This window comes from Sylvia atricapilla, chromosome 4 (genome assembly GCF_009819655.1).
Source record: "Sylvia atricapilla isolate bSylAtr1 chromosome 4, bSylAtr1.pri, whole genome shotgun sequence".
NCBI classification, from domain to species: Eukaryota; Metazoa; Chordata; class Aves; order Passeriformes; family Sylviidae; genus Sylvia; species Sylvia atricapilla.
In genome coordinates this window covers 32,610,794-32,629,403 of record NC_089143.1, presented here as the reverse complement: position 1 = coordinate 32,629,403, position 18,610 = coordinate 32,610,794, and the positions used below count along the sequence as shown (strand labels likewise).

Genomic DNA, 18,610 nt, shown 5'->3' with positions numbered 1-18,610 from the left:
CCCCAGCCCCTCTCCAGCTCTCCTGGAGCCCCTTCAGGCACTCTGAGCATTCCCTGGATTTTTCCCTTCTCCAAGGGAGCATTCTCAGCTCTTCCAGCCTGGCTCCAGCCCTGCAGCAGCTCCAGGTCCTTCTGCTGGATGGAATCCCATATATTCCATATATTCCAAGCTGGATATTCTGGGAAGATTTGGCAGAACTGAATTACTATTTCTTCTTTTATGAAGCTGCACGTGCAGAAGAGCTAATCTGTGTTATTTTCTTAAAATAGATGATTAAAAAAGATTGATGGTATTATTAAAATATTAATCATAGAAAAATATAATTAAAATAATACTTATATATTTTAGAATAGATTAGAAATCTACATTATGTATATTGTAATTTATTATTTAATATAATATTCATCCCCTGCATAAAAGTTTTGGAGGCTTTTCTGTGTTTTCAACACACTTCTGCCTGATCCTGCTGTTCCTGGCTCAGGAGTTCTGCAGCTGCTGATGGAGATGGGAGCAGTGCAGAGTGGCCCAGCTGATTTTTCCTCAGCCTGTGTGTGGGCTTGGGAGTTTTTCCAGACAATCAGAGTCTGAAATTGTTGCTTTGAACGAATTTCTCTGAGGGGAGTCAAACTTTTTCTGGCCAAATCCTGATTTTTTTCAGTCTTTATCAGCACATTTTCTCTCTGGAGCCCATTCCAGTTGGAGTCCTGGATCGGAGTGGAGCAAAATCCTTTGATCCTGGATTGAAATTCCCAGGAAATTTCAAGAGGGTGTGGAGAGATGACAGATCCCTCCTCCCTAAAAACTCCTCGTTGGTGGGGGGCAGTGGGCAGGAGCTGCCCTCGCTCCAGGGATCTCCAAGAGGTTTTTTTCCAAGGATTTCTGAGGCTGAAGTGTTTCGCTGTTGAATGTTTGACTGATGGGAGGCTGATGGCTCCTAATTCTGGAGGAATAAAGGGATGGAAAAGCTGCTGCTGAGGAGTCCCGAGGAGCTGGGATGGGGGTTTGGGAAGCTGGGAATGAAACGGGTGGGAATGCAGGAGAAAATTGGGATGCATTCTGGAAGTATGTGCAGGTGTCAGAGTCTTGGAAAGGGGAAAAGAAAAACCTGTTTGTGGGAGTTCAGAGCCCTTGTCCTAGGTTCAGCTGGGATCAGGGAATCCTGGAATGCTTTGGGTTGGAAGGGACCTTAAATCCCATCCATTCCCACCCAAACCATGGCAGGGATACCTCCCACTGTCCCAGGTGGATCCAAATGCATCCAACCTGGCCTTGGACATTCCCAGGGATCTGGGGGCAGCCCCAGCTAATCTGGGAATTCCAGCCCAGCCCCTCTCCACCTTCCCAGCCAGCAATTGCTGCCCGAGATCCCAGCCCAATGTCCCCTTTCCCAGTGGGAAGCCATTCCCTGTGTCCTGTCCCTCCAGGCCTTGTCCCCAGTCCCTCTCCAGCTCTCCTGGAGCCCCTGTAGGGACTCTGAGGGTTTCCTGGAATTTTTCCCTTCTCCAGGGGAACATTCCCAGCTCTCTCAGCCCTCAGGTGGGATGTTTTCTGCAGACCAAGGAGGTCCCAGGTAATTGTTCCTTGCTGGGATTCCCGTTCCTTGCTGGGAATCTTTCCTGCTGATCCAACCCTGCCTGGCTCCAGGAGCTGCTAGGATGGAGAGCGGGGCTGGGGAGGGAAGGGAATCCCAGGGATGGGGATGAGGCGGCCAAAATCCATCCCAGGGATTCCTTCCCTTTGCTCCCTTGATCCCCCTGATCCTCCTGCTTCCTCTTCCCGCAGCCCTGGCTTGGCACTGAGGAGTCTTTTGGGATCTCCAGGTGATCCTGGTGCTGCAGGATGGGATTCCCACATCTGCACCTCAAACTCCTGCCCCTCGAGCTGCTCTTGGAGCAGCCTGGAGTGGTGGCAGTGTCCCTGTGCCTGTCCTTGTTCCTGTCCCTGTGCTGGGACCAGAGGAGGAAAATTGCATTTTGTGTCCTTTGGAGATGTTCCCTTTGCACTTCTTGGCCCCTCAAATCCAGGAAAAAGGGAAAAGGAGAAAGGGAAAATGGAGAAGGGAAAAGGGGAATGGGAAAAGGGACAAGGGAAAAGGGAGTGTTCTGTTGTCATGGGTTGGGAAGAGGGATGAAAGGCCCCATGGACAGCCCTTGGAATGTTGCTGTTTTCCCAAGGTTTAAGGAGCATAGCAGGGAGGTTGGATGAGGAAAGGGGGCTTGGGGCTCAGGGAGGATTTCCAAGGCCAAAGTGCCCCGGGCAGGCTCCTGGAGACTCCTCAGCAGGGGTTGGAAAAGGGAAAACTGGGACTGGGGGGATTAGCTCCTCTGGGAGTGGGAAATGGAGATGGGAAAGGTTCTCAGGATGGAAGGAAAATCAGTCTGGCTGGAGCTGGAATGAGGGATCCCAGAATCCCAGACTGGAATGAGGGAGTCCAGAATCCCAGAATGTTTTGGGATCCCTAAATCTCAGAAATTTAATTTATAAATAAGTAAAACTACAAGAAATTTAATTATGGGTAAGTGGAGCACTAGAATATCACTGACATGTGAAATCCTAAAAAAAATCACATTTAAATATGTTTGTTACTCCAAAAAATCACATTTAGATGATTTTGAAATGTGATGAGTTTCATGCATCACTTTTAGGTGAGTGAAACTCTAAAAAATCAAATTTAAAGGAGCGTAACTCCAAAACATCTCATCCAGGTGAGATGGGAACTTTTTTTAGAATTACACTGACCTGGATGGGATGTTTTGGAGTTACGCTCCTTTAAATTTGATTTTTTAGAGTTTCACTCACCTCAATGTGATTTTTTAGAGTGACAAATGTATTTAAATGTTATTTTTTTAGGATTTCATTGTCTCTCTGTGATATTTCAGTGCTCCACTCACCCATAATTAATTTTTTTGCAATTTTACTAATTTGTCCATGAAATTTTGGTGAGTTTCCCATGTTTTTCATGGATTTTCTCCCCATTTTCAGGTGCCTGGAGCCCAGGATTTGGTGGATTTCTCTCCAGTCTATCGCTGCCTCCACATCTACTCCGTCCTGGTGAGTGAAATCTGGGATTTTCCAGCTTCGGGGAATTCCAGGGATCTGGGAGGAGAAAAATCCAGGGATTGGTGGATGGATCTGGGGAAAATATCAGCGGTTCCTCTGTGCAGGGCACAGAAAGGCAAAGGGAATTTTCTTCATCTCTCCTGAATCTGGAATTTTTTGTGTGTTTTTGTTTCTTAGTTGTTTGATTTTCCGCCAAGAATTCCACTTTAGATGCAGGAATTCCTTTATTCCTTAGAAATAGGAGAATTTTGGAGTGGAATTGTTTGGGTTCTGGTGATGTTTTCTCTGAAGAAAATAAATTATTATGTGGGAATGGGAGAATTTTGGGAAGGAATTGGTTGGATTCTGGTGCTGTTTTCTTCCAAGAATTCCTTGGATTCATTAACTTCGTAATTCCATTGAAATGGGAGAATTTTGGAGAAGAAATGGTTGGATCCTGATGCTGTTTTCTCTAAGAATTCATCTTTGGATGCAGTAATTCCATTATTTCATAGAAATGGAGGACTTTTGGGCAGGAATTGGATGGATTCTGACATTGTTTTCCCCAATAATTCCTTTTTGGATCTCGTAATTCCATTATTACATGGAAATGGAGAAGTTTTAGGCAGGAATTGGTTGGATTCTGATACCATTTTCTCCAAGAATTCTTTGGATTCAGTAACTTGGTTTTTCCCTGAAAATGGGAGAGTTTGGGGTAGGAATTGTTTGGATTCTGATGCTGTTTCCTGCAATAATTCCTCTTTAGATGCAGTAACTTCATTATTCCTTGGAAATGGGAGAATTTTGGTGTGGAATTGTTTGGATTCTGATGCTGTTTGCTCTAAGGAAAATGAATTTTTCAGTGGGAATGGGAGAATTTGGGGAAGAATTGTTTGGATTCTGGTGCTGTTTTCTTCCAAGAATTCTTTGGATTTAGTAACTTTGTTTATTCCCTGAAAATGGGAGAGTTTGGACAGGATTTGGTTGGATTCTGACATTCTTTGCTCCGAGAAAAATTAATTATTCAGTGAGAATGGGAGAGTTTTGGGCAGGAATTGTTTGGATTCTGATGCTGTTTGCTCCAAGGAAAATGAATTATTCAGTGGGAATGGGAGAATTTTGGGAAGGAATCAGTTGGATTCTCTGATACCATTTTCTCCAAGAATTCTTTAGATTCAGTAACAGCATTATTCCTTGGAAATGGGAGAATTTTGGTGTGGAATTGTTTGGATTCTGGTGCTGTTTCCTCCAAGAATTCCTCTTTGGCTGCCAGTAATTTCCACTATTTCATGGAAATTGGGGAGTTTTGGGCAGGAATTCCTCAGAAATGAATAATTTTCTGCACCTCGGAGCACTTCACTGCCCTTCCAGCTCTGTCTGAGAGGAGCGGCTTCACTGCCATCCCCAAACCCAGCCCTTGCTCGGATCACTTTGAGATTCCCGAGGGGAAAATTCCCGCTGATTGTGCCAGGAGTTTGGTTTTTTGAAGGAAAAAGGCTCCTCAGGTCTGTCCCAGAGAGCTCCTGTTCCCATAGGCTGCCTCCTGGGAATTGGGAGTACATTGATTTTTTTTAAATATTAATTGATAAGGAAAGCAGATGAGGAACCCTGGGAGCCCATCCTCCAAATTTTAATTTTTGGGATTCTTCCAGCAGCATCCAAGCCTTGAACCTCCTGATCCGTGGAACTTGTGGAGTCTCAGCCCTTTTTTAGGGACCTTTGGAACTCATCCTCCAACTTCTAAATTTGGGGATACTTCCAGCAGCATCCAAGCCCTGAATATGCCATTCCAAAGAACTTACAGGGTTTCTTCCATTTTTCCGGGGCCTTTGGAACTCACCCTGCTACTCTGGATTTCAGGGATGCATCTGAGCCTTGAATCTCCTGATCCAAGGAACCTGTGGAGCCTCACCCCTAAAAGGGACCTTTGGAACTCATCCTCCAACCCTGAATTCTGAGGATGCTTCCAGCAGCATCCAAGCCTCGACTGTGCCATTCCACAGAACCTGTGGAGCCTCATCCCTTTTTAGGGACCTTCGGAACTCATGCTCCAACTCTGGATTTCAGGGATGCATCTGAGCCTGGAATCTCCTGATCCACAGAACCTGTGGAGACTCATCCCTTTTTCAGGACTTTTGGAACTCATCCTCCAACTCTGGGTTTCAGGGATGCTTCCAGGAGCATCCAGGCCTTGATTGTGCCATTCCAAGGAACCTGCTTCCCTTTTCCTGGGCCTTTGGAGCCTGGGAGCTGTTATGGGGCTCTTCCTTTGTGGTTGGACAACCCAAACCCTGGGCAGGAGATGAAAGGAGCTTTGTGTTGCCAGCTTCCCTCCCTTCCCAGCCTGGAGAGGGAATTGTGTCCCAGTTCCTGGCGTCTCCAGCCATCCACATGGGTTTGCTGAAGGAAAAGAACTGTCAGAAACCCTGTTCTTATAAAACATCTTTTTGTGCCCCTCATCTGTTCATAATTAGGTCATTTGGCCATGTTGCCGTGAGATTTTCTTGGAATGAGAGATTCCCCTCCCCAAAATGGGTGGCTGTGTTTATCTTGGAGGGATATCCCAGCTCTCCAGGTGGAGCTGGGGGGCTGGAGCAGGAACTTGTCCTTTGGGAATGACGAGGGAGCTGAAAGGATTGGAGAGGGGCTGAAAGTGCCACTTTATTGGGGGAAACTTCAGGGAGGAAAATGGATCATCGAAAGGGGATTGGGAATCCCATTGGAGGGGCTGCCATGCCTCGGTTTAGCACGAGGGAGTGGATTTGATATGGATTTGATATGGGTTTGATATGGGTTTGATATGGATTTGATACGGTTGAATATGGGCTTATTATAGATTTAATTTGGATTATTATGGGTTTATTATGGATTTAACTTGGATTTAATTTGGATTTAATATGGCCCTAATTTGGATTTATTATGGGTTTGATGGTGTGATTGCCCACAAAGGTGTTCTGAGGAGGGTCAGCAGACATGGAATCGCTTTGCTTCACATGACGTAAACGAGGGTGTTTTGTTGTCTTGCTGCTTCACTTTTCAGTCAGAAATAAGGATTGATCCTCAGAAATGTGTGAGGGGAAGCAGCAGATCCGTGGGATGGATCTGGGTGGGATTGTCTCTTTCTGGAGGTGGGAATGGTGCAGGGAGCCAGGTCGTGGTGTCCTACAAGGCCCTGATGGGGGAACAAGGGATGGGATGAGAGGGAAATGGACAGGGGAGGTTTAGGTTGGATATTGGGAATATTCCTTGGTAGGAAGGGTTTTCCTGCAGTCCTCATCCCTGCAGGGATGTGGCCCTTGGGAGCACGGGGCAGTGGTGACCCTGGCAGGGCTGGGCATGGTTGGATTCAGTCCCAGAGGATTTTTCAAACCTCAGGGATTTTGTGGAAAAGGAATGAGACTCTACAGGTTCTGTGGAACGGCACAGTCAAGGCCTGGAAGCATCTCTGAAATTAAAGGTTGGAGAGCGAGCTCCAAAGGGCCAGGAAAAGGGGTAAGTTCCTTAGAATGGCAGATTCAGGGCTTGGATGATGCTGGAAGTATCCCCAAATTTAGAAGTTGAAGGATGAATTCCAAAGATCCTTAAAAAGGCTGAGCCTCCACAAATTCCTTGGAATGGCACACTGAAGGTTTCAATGCATCCCCAAAATTAAAGGTTGGAGAGAGATCTCCAAAGGCCCAGGAAAAGGGATAAGGCTCCACAAATTCCTTGAAATGGCACATTCAAGGCTCAGATGCATCCCCAAAATTAAAATTTGGAGAGAGAACTCCAAAGGCTCAGGAAAAGGGATGCAGGTTCCTTGGAATGGCACAATCAAGGCCTGGATGCTCCTGGAAGCATCCCTGAAACCCAGAGTTGGAGGATGAGTTCCAAAAGTCCTGAAAAAGGGATGAGTCTCCACAGGTTATTTGGATCAGGAGATTCAAGGCTCAGGTGCATCTCTGAAATCCAGAGTTGGAGGGTGAGCTCCAAAGTCCCTGGAAAGTGGAAGAAACCCTGTGAGTTCCTTGGAAGGGCAGATTCAGGGCTTGGATGCTGCTGGAAACATCCCTGAAATGAGAAAATGGAGAATGAGTTCCAAATGTCCCTAAAAAAGGGCTGAGGCTCCACAAGTTCCTTGGATCAGGAGATTCAAGGCCCAGGTGCATCCCCAAAATTAAAATTTGGTGGGTGAGCTCCCAAGGCCTTGAAAAAATGGATGCAGACTCTACAGGTTCTGTGAAATGGCACACTGAAGGCTTGGATGCACCCCCAAAAAGTAAAATTTGGAGGGTGAGCTCCCAATGGGATCAGCTCTGTCCCCACCCTGAGCTGGGACCAGCCACTGCTCTCATTCCTCCTGTTCATTCCTCCAAACAGGAACGGGGTCCAACAACGAGGAGAAATCCCAGCAGAGCTTTAGAGAAGGGGTTTTAGGGAGCCAGGAGCAGGAGGGAAAAAAAAAAAATCTCCTGAGCAGCAAATTGCCCTTTAGCTGACCTGGGCCTGAATCCTGGCTTGGCTTTCTAGGCTCAGCTCGGGTGGAACAATGTCAGAGATCCTGCAAAGCATCGAGGGCACGGCCCCGGCGGTGTCAGACGGAAGGATCATAATGTAATAGTTCCCCAAAACTCCCAATATTTGTCATTTACAATAGCGTTATCTCAGAGCTTGGCCCGCAGTTAAAAAAGGCCCATGTTGAATAAACATTGAGATATTTATTATTTTTAGTGAAATCGACCTTCCAGTCACCTCGGGTTTTATGGCCGCGCTGCTTATAAATTCCCAAAGGATTATTTGCAAACTCCTGCTCCTATCTGGCAGCCTTATCAGCGGGGCAGGAGTTCACATATTGTACCGGGGGGTCAGCCCACGGTCATGGGCTTCCAGAGGGGGCCAGGCACCTGTAAATCCTGCAAATCCTTCCCTCGGCAACCAAGGCGAAGGACAACATCCAACAGGAGCAGAGACTTTTCCAGGAAACGCTGAACTTTGGCAGGAAGGGCAGAGCAGGGGGGAAAGAAAGTGAAGGAAGGTCAGGCGGGGGTTAATTGAGAGCTGGACCTTGGCGTGGTGGCGGCGGCGGGGCAGGACGGCGCTCTCCGGGGATGTTTTATGGGATTGTTCATCCCAATTCCTTTCCTGCTGAGGAAAGGGCTGCCTGACGCTGTGCTGAGTGTGGGAAGGGTTAGGATTTTTGCAGATATCAGACAGAAAATCCTAGCTTCTTTAGAGTGTCTCTATCCCAAACCAGTAAAAGGTTTAAGAAAGGGACTGGCAGCAAATCCAGGGATTTCAGGGTCAGTTGGCCAAGGTCCAGCCTGGTTTGAGCTGACCGTGAGCCCTAAACCCAGCCCAGGTTCTGTTCAGAGGGATTTGCCTTTTCAGGATCTCCTTGGGATGTTTGTTCAATCCCAGTTCCTTTCCTGCTGTGGAACGGGCTGCCTGAGGGAGACATGGGTGTGGGAAGGGTTGGGATTTGTGCAGATATCAGACAGAAAATCCCGGCTTCTTTAGAGTGTCTCTATCCCAAACCAGTAAAAGGTTTAAGAAAGGGACTGGCAGCAAATCCAGGGATTTCAGGGTCAGTTGGCCAAGGTCCAGCCTGGTTTGGGCTGACCGTGAGCCCTAAACCTAGCCCAGGTTCTGTTCAGCCATTTCAGGCTCTCCTGGGATGTTTTATGGGATCGTTCATCCCAATTCCTTTCCTGCTGAGGAAAGAGCTGCCTGATGCTGTGCTGAGTGTGGGAAGGGTTGGGATTTTTCCAGATATCTGACAGAAAATATTGGCTTCTTTAAGGTGCCTCCATCCCAAACCAGTCTGGGAATGATTTAAGAAATGAGGGGAAAATCCAAGTCCTGGGAATTCTAGGATCTGTTGGCCTGGTTTGGGCTGATCCTGAGCCCTAAACCCAAACCATGTTCTGTTCAGCCATTTCAGGCTGTTTTGGGATGTTTTATGGGATTGTTCATCCCAATTCCTTTCCTGCTGAGGGAGGGGCTGCCTGATGGTGTCTTGAGGGATAAATGAGCATGAGAAGGGTTGGGATTTCTGCAGATCTGGGACAAAAAATCCCGGCTTCTTTAGGGTGCTTCTATCCCAGACCAGTCTGGGATTTTGTGAATGATATAAGGAGAGGCACTGGCAGCAAATCCAAGTCCTGGGAATTTTAGGATCAATTGGCCGACATCTGGCCTGGTTTAAGTTGATCCTGAGCCCTAGGCCCAGCCCAGGCTCTGTTCAGCTGTTTCAGGCTCTTTTGGAATGTTTTATGGGATTGTTCACCCCAGTTCCTTTCCTGGTGAGGAAGGGGCTGCCTGAGGGAGGGATGAGCATGAGAAGTTTGGATCTCTGGAGATATCAGACAGAAAATCCCAACTTCTTTAGGGTGTCTCCGTCCCAAACCAGTGAATGATTTAAGGAGAGGCACTGGCAGCAAATCCAAGGCATGATGATTTTAGGATCAGTTGGCCGAGGTCTGGCCCCGAGCACCAAGCCGAGCTCAGCAGCCCTGGGCTGTCTCAGGACATTCACCTGCAGCCTGCTCTGGGCTGGTGGGATCAGCTCCATCCCCGCCCTGCCAGAGGAGCTGTGGAAAATGACAATATTATGATGTAAAGACCAAACCCCAGAGCGTGATTTCGCCATTGATGGGCCGATCTTTTAATGTTGCCTCTGACCAAAGTCTGTGTAAATGCCGGGGCTGCTTTGATCAATATCCAAAATAAATGAGGAAAGGTGAGGCCTGGGCCAGCTGGTTTATCTGCAGGAGCATCTGAGCAGCTGGTGGGTGCCTTGGATTTCCAGGCCAAGACATGGGATGGCTTCGCTTTACATAACAGAAAAAAAAAAGAGCAGTTTTGTGTTTCATGTTTCCCGTAAGCTGCAGCGAGGCAGAAAGCAAAGAGCGAACCCAAAGCAGAAAGGAATGAGACAAATAATAATAATAAAAAAAAAAAAGCCAAAAAAAAAAATTCAAGGCAGAGTGGGCTGCACTGAAGGTGCTCCCAAAAAAAAAAGTTGTCTGGGAGGCAGCTGAGGGTGATTTAAGTCCCTTAAACTCCTCCCTGAGCGGGGCTGGTGCCTGTTAGTGCTCATTTCGCTCTGCCTCGGCGGGGTGGGTTTTTTTAGCTTTTGTGCTAATTGCTTCCCAATTACTTTGAGGTTCTTCACATGTTCCTGAAGACACTGGGATTGACACTCCCAGCTCTTTGATCCCAGCTACAAAGGGGTCATTTTAGGGGAAAGAACAAGTGTCCAAAAACAGAGGCAACAACGCAGAAAGAAAAAGGGGGAGCGTGTTGTGAGGTAAAAAACGCAGCCTGAAAACTGGAGCTGGTGAAGGATTTCTGGAGGATCCAGAGGTGGATAATTTAGATAAATGGGGGCTGACAGGGATTTGCTATAAATTTGTCCTATCTCACCACTGACATTTTTATCTGTGCTGCCTCTCCCCCTGAGCCTCAAGTTGCTTTGATGCGCAAAATGCATTAAAAAGTTAAAAAAAAAAAAAAAAAAAAAAAAGAAAGAAAGAAAAAAAAGAATGTACAGTTAATAATAATGTATAGGGCACTGACAACAAGCCATGTAGGAATATCTTGTCAGGGTGGATAGTCTGTATCCATTGGGAACACTCTCCTTGGGAATTTTAGGGAAGGACAAGTTTTGTATCTCTTAGTGTGGAGCCAGCACAGCCTTGGGAAGAGAAACAAGGCTTTCTTTTGGAATTATCACTGGAAATCACAAGGTTTTTCTGCAGGAGCTGCTCAGGGGTCCCTGGGCTCAACGTGAGCCCATAGAATTCCCACCTTGGATGGCCACGTGGAGCAGATTCCATTGGAATGGGGAGATCCCTGTGGATCCTGGTTCTCCTCCCAGCCCTTCACTTACATCTGTTTAATTCCTCTCACAAGTGTGATGCTGGCGCTGCTGACTGCCCAAATTCTCCTTTTCCTGCTTTTTTGGGGGGTGGGATGGGGTTCAGGGGGGGCTCAGCTCCTCTGTGGGGCTGGGACTCTGCTCCTGCTCCCTCCCCACCCTCCGAGGGGCTCAGCATCCCCACCACAAACATTTGTGCTCCACAGAGGGGGCAGAACAATTGAAGTTCTCCTTTCAAGGCACGAGGGAGGCTCTTGGGGAACCACAATTCCAACAATGAGAGCCACCCAACCCTGCTTTGCAGATGAAACGAAACCTTTTTTTTTTTCTTCCCCTCTTTGTAGCACCACTTGTTCCTTTTATTCCTCAGCTCAACACAAACTCCACCATGGAAACTCTGCGGTTCTTCTGTTTCAGAGTTCAAGCGCGTCAAGTTTTCCTTGAGAACTCAAAAAACTTTATTTTTTGGGGAGGGGGGGAAAGGAGTGGGGTGTGCGGTGGAAAGAACATTCCCGTGTCCTGAACCTCTGGTGGCTCCTTGTTCATCTCAGGCACTTTGCAGCCTGTCCTGTGGCCGTGTCCTGGCATTTCTCAGCGTCTGCTGCCTGGGCTGGTGCGCCTGGTGCGGGGAGATAGCTGTAAACAGAGCTCTGAGATCATAGGGGAAAGGCTTTGGGGGGGAGCCACTTTGTGCACGGCATTGATAAGGGCCACAGGAAAAGCCATTAGAGCGGGGCCGGTGTCAGTGACCTGTGATAACCACCCCTCGTCCTACGTGCTGATGGAGCCTGGCCAGCGAGCCTGGCCCTGGTGGCAGCGGGGTTGAACTTTGGGAATTGTCACAGGGGTTCTTTTTAACCCCGTGACCTCCTTTAAACCCCCCCCCCGGGGGACAAAAAAAGCACTTGGCTGCGATCAAAGCGGCGACGGCGCAGAAATCAGTGTTCACTCGGGGCCGGCCCGACAGGATCACAGGGCTTGAGATATTCCACTGGAAAACGGCAGGGAAAATAAAATAAAAAAACAACAAAACCCCGACAGCCCTGACCCAGAGAGGTTTTCCTACAATAGCCCGGATGCAGAGGGCTCGTCAGCTGAGGGCAGGGAGAGCAGCAGAGCTTTCCCAGGGCTGGCACGGCTGTGGGGAATGTCCTAGGAGTTTGGATTTAGGGTTGGTTTTATTCCAGTTCCCTCAATCCCATCCTGCTCTCACTGGGCAGCTCTGTTTGTCCTGACTGGGGAAAATTCATGGAATCTGTTCTGTGGTTCATGGGATCATTCCCTAGTAAGAGACCTTTGGAAAGGGGCACTGATTTCAGAAGAAAGATCCTAAAAAAGGGTTAAAGAAACTTCCTGTACCTAAAGTGGCTCCAGGAGAGCTGGAGAGGGACTGGGGACAAGGCCTGGAGGGACAGGACACAGGGAATGGCTTCCCACTGGGAAAGGGGACATTGGACTGGGATCTTGGGCAGCAGTTGCTGGCTGGGAGGGTGGGGAGGGGCTGGGCTGGAATTCCCAGATTTGCTGGGGCTGGCCCTGGATTCCTGGGAATGCCCAAAGCCAGGTTGGATCCACCTGGGACAGTGCGAGTTATGGAATGGGGCTGGAAGAGCTTTAAGGTCTCTTCCCACCCAAAGCATTTCATGATTCCATGGAAGCAGCTCTGCGATCAACCCAGGCTGTTCAGGGCTGTGTTGAAAACCTCCAAAACTACAGAACGTCTCTGGGAACTTGTCCTGCTCCAGTCTTGTCCCCTGTGCTGGCACTGCTGGGGCACCTCCAGTGCTGGGGCAGCTCTGGAGAGCCCTGGAGGGGCTGGAGTGTGTCCAGGGAAGGGAAGGGAGCTGGAATGGGAGAGGGCTGGAGAATTCCTGAGGGAGCTGGAAAGGGGCTGAGCCTGGAGAGAAGGAGGCTCAGGGGGACCCTGTGGCTCTGCACAAGTCCCTGCCAGGAGGGGACAGCCGGGGGGGTCGGGCTCTGCTCCCAGGGAACAGGGACAGGAGGAGAGGGAACAGCCTCAGCCTGGGCCAGGGGAGGCTCAGAGTGGACAGCAGCAGGAATTTCCCCATGGAAAGGGTGGTCAGGCCTTGGAAGTGCCCAGGGAGATTTGGAGTCCCTGGTCCTGGGAGGATTTCAAAGCCCTGTGCATGTGGCACTTGGGGACAGTGGTCAGTGGTGGCCCTGGCAGTGCTGAGGGAGTATTTGGACCAATTGATCTTAAAGGTCTTTTCCAGCCTTAAGAATTCCATGAATCTGTGACTTTCCCCCCGGTTTGGAGTCACTGAGGAGTTCCTGGGTGTTGCTCTGTGGCTCTTCCAGGTCACAGCCACCAGAGTGGAGCTGGACATGTCCCAGGACAGGCCCTGCCGTGGTCCCCATTTGTCACCAGCTCCCTTTAGGCTGCAGCTCCCTGATCCCAACTCTCTGGAACTGACCACCCCACTAATTATTTATTTATCCCTCATCCATAATATTTATATCCCTCATCCGGATTACTGTTTCTCCCTCATCCACACAGGGGCATCCACGTTGAAGTTTGGGAATATTGTGGAAAAGCGCATTAAATCCTGGCTGAGGTCAGGAACACCCTCTGCTTTCCCAGGATCCCCAAATCCTGCTGTGCCAGAACTCTTGAATCATTGACAGAACTCTTGCTTAAATATGTCCTGGTTTTCCCCGCTCTCTTCTCCATTCTCCTGCAATTCTGTCCCAGGAGAACTCAGCTGAAAGTTCTGGAATTCCTCCCGTCTTTTTTTATTTCAGCCTTTACTGCAACATTCACCTTTCCCCACTGGTTTCCGAGGAGTTTTTTTTAAGGAATTTTAGCCCCTCTGGAGTTTCTGGATGCAGGGAGCTCTGAGGCCATCAGGGTTTTGTTGGGAATGTTCACCTTGTTCAGGCTCCAGCGGAACCACCCTGAATTCCAGCCCCTCTCCTGGCATTGTGCAGGCGTGGGAAGGCTCTTCCCAAGATTTGCTGTTTCCTGGCTTTGGGGCTCAGGAGGGTCCCAGGAATGTTTGGAAAACGCCTCAGCTGCCCCAGAGGACTCTGTGGTGGTGTCCAAAAGGGAGATATCTCAAAAAATAACAAGTGATAGGGGCGGAAGTGAAGTGATTTGGAAGGAATTTCCCCGGAGAACATTCGTGTTTTAAGGTAAAACTCAGTTTAGCACAAAGGGAAACTCTGAATTCCCACTCTTTTCTGATCCTCTGGCTATGGATTCAAGCCATAATGGAACGGTTTGGGTTGGAAAGATTCTAAATCCCATCAAATCCCATCTAATTAGGTGCCAGGGGCACCTAATTCAGGCTGGAAGAGCTCATGGAAAGCTTGGTCCAGGTCTCCTCAAAATTCGCTGAATTTGAAGTAAAATCAGGAATTTCTGAGCCTTTTCCATGTAAATTTTGAGGATCTCCAAGGCTGGAGGCTGCCCAGCCTCTCTGTGCCCTTGCTCCAACATTTTACTACCCTCTGTGGAATTTTTTTCCCCCCATTTCAATATTTTTAATACCTCCTTCTGTATTTTGTCCCATGCTCTGTTTTGCTGGGATTTATCTGAGGGGATCCTGGATCCTGGAATCTGGGTTTGGATGTGCTTCCTCAGCCTTCTCCTTCCTCTCCTTTCCCAGCTGTCCCATTCCTGCAGGGCTGATGTTGATTTTCCACATTCAGGACTTATTTTGGCTCCTAAAAATGAACAAAAGTCTTTCTCTGTGCCACTTCTTGGGGACGTTTAAAGACCCATTTCCAACTCTAGTGAGCAAATCCAGTTTTTCCTGATTGTCCCTAAAATTTGAGGTTTTGGATTGACTGGTGTTGGCTCCAGCTGTGGGAATCATGGAAAAATGAGAGGAATAGGAACATGGATGGAAGCAAAGCTGGGAGAATTCTGTCCCTCTGGGCGGGAAATGAGGATGTGTGAGAAGGGAGCTTTGGAATTGCAAGGAGAGGCTTCGGATCATAAAATCATGGAATTGTTGAGGTTGGAAGAGCCCTCTGAGGTCACTCAGTCCAGCCCTGCCACCAGTGCCCCATGTCCCCAAGTGCCACATGCACAGGGCTTTGAAATTCCTGCAGGAATGGGGACACCCCCTGTGACCTCTCCATGAGGAATTTCCCCAGATTTCCAACCTGAACCTCCTCTGGCACAGATTGAGGCCATTTCCATTTTCCTGTAGTTCTCTGGGAGCAGATCCTGACCCTGCCCAGCTCTGCCTGGGACTTGTGCACAGCCACAAGGTCCCCCCTGAACTTCTTTTCTCCAGGCTGAGCCCTCCTGGAAGATCCTTGGGCTCAGCTCAGCCGAGCCCTGAACCTCCATCCGTAAATAAACCCCAGGGAGTCAGCGAGTTCTCCTGTGCAACCCAGAAACTCCAGACTGTATTTTATTTTTGGGAAGGGTATTTTTTTGGGGGGGAGGGTGATTTTATTTCATTTTATTTTATGTTTTTGGCAGGGTGTTTTTTATTTTATTTTCTGGGAGGGTGTTTTTATTTTATTTTATTTTTTTGGCAGGGTGGGTGGTGTGGGTTTTTTTTTTTTTTTTTTTGTTGGTTGGTTGGTTGGTTGGTTTTTTTATGGGTATATGGGGTTTTTTGCAGGGGGGAGGGTGTATTTATTTTACTCTATTTTTTGGCAATGTGTTTTTGGGGGGCTCTGGAGCTGTAAATTCACGCTCCCCCTGCTCCATCTCTCCCCAGCAAGGCTCAGAGCCCAGCTGCAGCCACTCTTTTCCTGCTCTTTATGTTTCTCATCCTAAAGCCCTATAAGCACCGGGAGCTGGGAAATGATTCCCATCCTGTTTGCAATAAATCCTTGGGTTTTATGAAGGGTCCCTGAGACGGCTGGACACGAATTTCTCCACGTAGTTTACAAATATTTGTGCTGGGGGAAAAAAAAAAAAAGGGTGAGCAACGTCCAGGAACGGGCTGGTGACGCAGATTCCCCCCTGTTTCAGTCCTTTGTTCAGGAAAACCTGGAAGCCAGGCTGGCCCTGCACAATGAACAAACGCTGCCGTCCCATTCCGGGAGCAGCAGGAATGGGAGAAGCACCCACAAAAAAACCCCAAACCCCAAACCACCCCCAACAAACAAACAAACCCCCAAAAAAATAAAAAAGGGGGTTTTGGGGTTATGTTATATAGAAAAGGGGGCTGAGAAAGCTCCGAAATCTCTGCACAGAAGTTGGGATGGTTTCTTTTTGCCAGGGTTTTCATGGATCCTTTGGAATCCATGGGGGTTTGGCTGTGGGGAAAAAGCGGCTCTTTCATGGTTTGAAGGTGGGAGCTGGAGGTCTGTGCTTCAGGTCTCCCATTCTAGGAGCAGCAGGAACAGGAGAAACTCCCACAAAAAAACCCTAAAAAACCCCCAAAAAACTCAACAAAAAACACTTACCTCCCCTCCCACCCAAGCTTTTTTTTTTTGGGGGCGGGGGGGGCGGGACATTTTGGGGTCATGTTATATTGAAAAGGGGGTGGGAAACCTCTGAAATCTCTCTGCACAAAAGTTGGGATGTTTTTTTTTTACCAGGGTTTTCCGTGGGGGTTCTGGGGTCATGTTGTATGGAAAAGGAGGATGGGAAAGCTCTGAAATATCTGCACAGAAATTGGGATGGTTTCTTTTTGCCAGGGTTTTCCGTGGATCCTTTGGAATCCACGGGGCTTTGGCTGTGGGGAAAAAGCAGCTCTTTCATGGTTTGAAGGTGGGAGCTGGAGGTCTGGGGTGGAGGGGGGAACTTCTGATCTTTGGGTTTCACCTTTTTTTTTTGTGGGGGCTTAATCATCTCCTCGCAGCCCCACAGGGGCCATGTGGGGAGCAGGATTTGGCTCTTCCCTTCAATCCCCTCTCCTGACTCCAGCTTGCCCCGGCCGTGGTTGTGGTGTGGGATTTGAAACCCTGATCTGAAATCCTTCAGGATACGAACTTGTTGGGGAAACCAGAGGCTTGAAAAGCTGCTCCTGTTGCATCTTGTCATGGTTTCAGGTTATTAACCCAAGGACAAGGGTGGATCTGTGTAAAAAAAACCCCACTCTTTATTGGGATGCTCCAGGACGTGTTTTCCGCAGGTGCTGGGTGGGAAGGCTCATCCTCGTTTTGTTTCTAGAGCCTGGAAGTGCTCAGAGCCAGGTTGGACTCCAGGGACTTGGAGAAACTTTGGATAATGGAAGGTGTCCCATGGCAGGGGCATGGAACTGGGTGGTCTTGAGGGTTCCATTCAGCCCAAGCCATTCTGGGGTTCTGGGGCACATCCAGAAGCTCCATAGGGAAAGTGTTCCCCATCCTCAAAGCCCCACCATGGATGGACAGAGCCTCTGGAGATCACCATGGTGCTACAGGGGTTCCCAGGTTCGTGTCCCATTGGGATGGAGTTCCACAGCTTCTCTGGGCAGCCTGTCCCAGCAGTGGATCATCCCCCCCACGGGGAAGAAGGGGTTTTCCTGGGGCTTTCCTTGGGAATTCCTGTATTTCAGTTTGTCCTGAGGTCAGGGTCTGGCTCTGCCTCCTCAGCTTCCCCCTTTGGTGCCCCGTCCATGGCAAGAAGGTCCCTCAGAGTCGGGGGCGGTGTCCCAGGAGGGGCTGGATGTGGCCCTGGGTGGACTTTGGTCCAGTTGGACTCGATGACCTCAGAGGCCTCTTCCACCTGAATTATTCCCGTGCTCATCGGACTCCCAGCAGCCATCCAGCTCTTCCTCCAGCTCCTCCCACAGCTCTGCCGTGGCCTCAGCTCTGCTGGCCGCCAAGGTGCTGTCCAGCCACTCCAGGATCCTCTGGTAGCTGGAGATCCCCCCCAGCTGCCTGAGCCCGGCCTCGGTGAGCCTGGCCACCCTGACCCTGCGCTGGGCTGGCTCCGTGCTGGCCCCAAGGTCCCCTGCCCTGGCTGTGGATGTGCCCGGGGTGTCCTGGGCGCTGGGGACACGTGGGTTGTGGCTGGCGGCCGGGGCCCTGCTCCGGACAGGGGCTGAGGGTGCTGCTGGTGTTGGGGGTCGCCGGTGGGCGGGCGTTGTCACCGTTGTCACCTCCTGGGCCAGCCTGGCCTGGGGCACGGCCACCTGCAGGGGACAGAGGGTGAGTGAGGGTGGCCCTGGCTGCTGTCACAGCTCCTGGGCTGGGGAAGGTGTTTGGTGCCATCTCCAGGGGTCTCTCAAGGGCTCCTGGTGGATGCCAGTGTTCCACGGGGTCTCTGGGCTGGGTGGCCCTGGCAGCCTCATCCCAGGGAGGGACTGGCCCTGTGTCCCACTGCACCTCTGTCCCGCCTTCAGCTGCTCGTGCCCCACCTGTGGTTTGTTCCCTGTGTCTCACCTGCCGTTCTCTGTGTTCCACTTCTGCCTGTCTCTGTCCCACCTGTTATTCCCTTTGTCCCACCTGTGGTTTGTTCCCTGTGTCCCACCTTTACCTCTCTGTATCCCACCTGCAGTTCCCTATATCTCACCTGTGGTTCTCTCTGTCCCACCTATGGCTCTCTATGTCCCACCTGCAATTCCCTGTCTCCCCATCTGTTATTCTCGGTGTCCCATTTCTGGTTGCTTCCCATGTCTCACCTGTGGTTTTTTCCCTGAGTTCCACCTGTTATTCCCCATGTCCCATTTATGGTTGCATCCCTGTGTCCCCTCCGTGATTCTACTGTCCCCCCTGTTATTCCCTGTGATTCCCTGTGTACCCTCCATTATTCTCTGTGTCCCAACTGTGATTTCCCATGTCCCACCTGTGATTCCC

The 18,610-nt window shown here is 49.5% G+C and overlaps 1 protein-coding gene across 1 annotated transcript in view; it reads left to right on the top strand.

Moving 5' to 3' along the window:
- The window catches only part of EXOC6B (exocyst complex component 6B), a 269,597-nt gene that overhangs the window by 118,546 nt on the left and 132,441 nt on the right, over positions 1–18,610 (top strand). Inside the window, exon 8 of the mRNA XM_066317540.1 lies at positions 2,983–3,051. Within this exon, the coding sequence (XP_066173637.1) occupies positions 2,983–3,051 (69 nt within the window). The remainder of the gene's footprint in view (positions 1–2,982; positions 3,052–18,610) is intronic.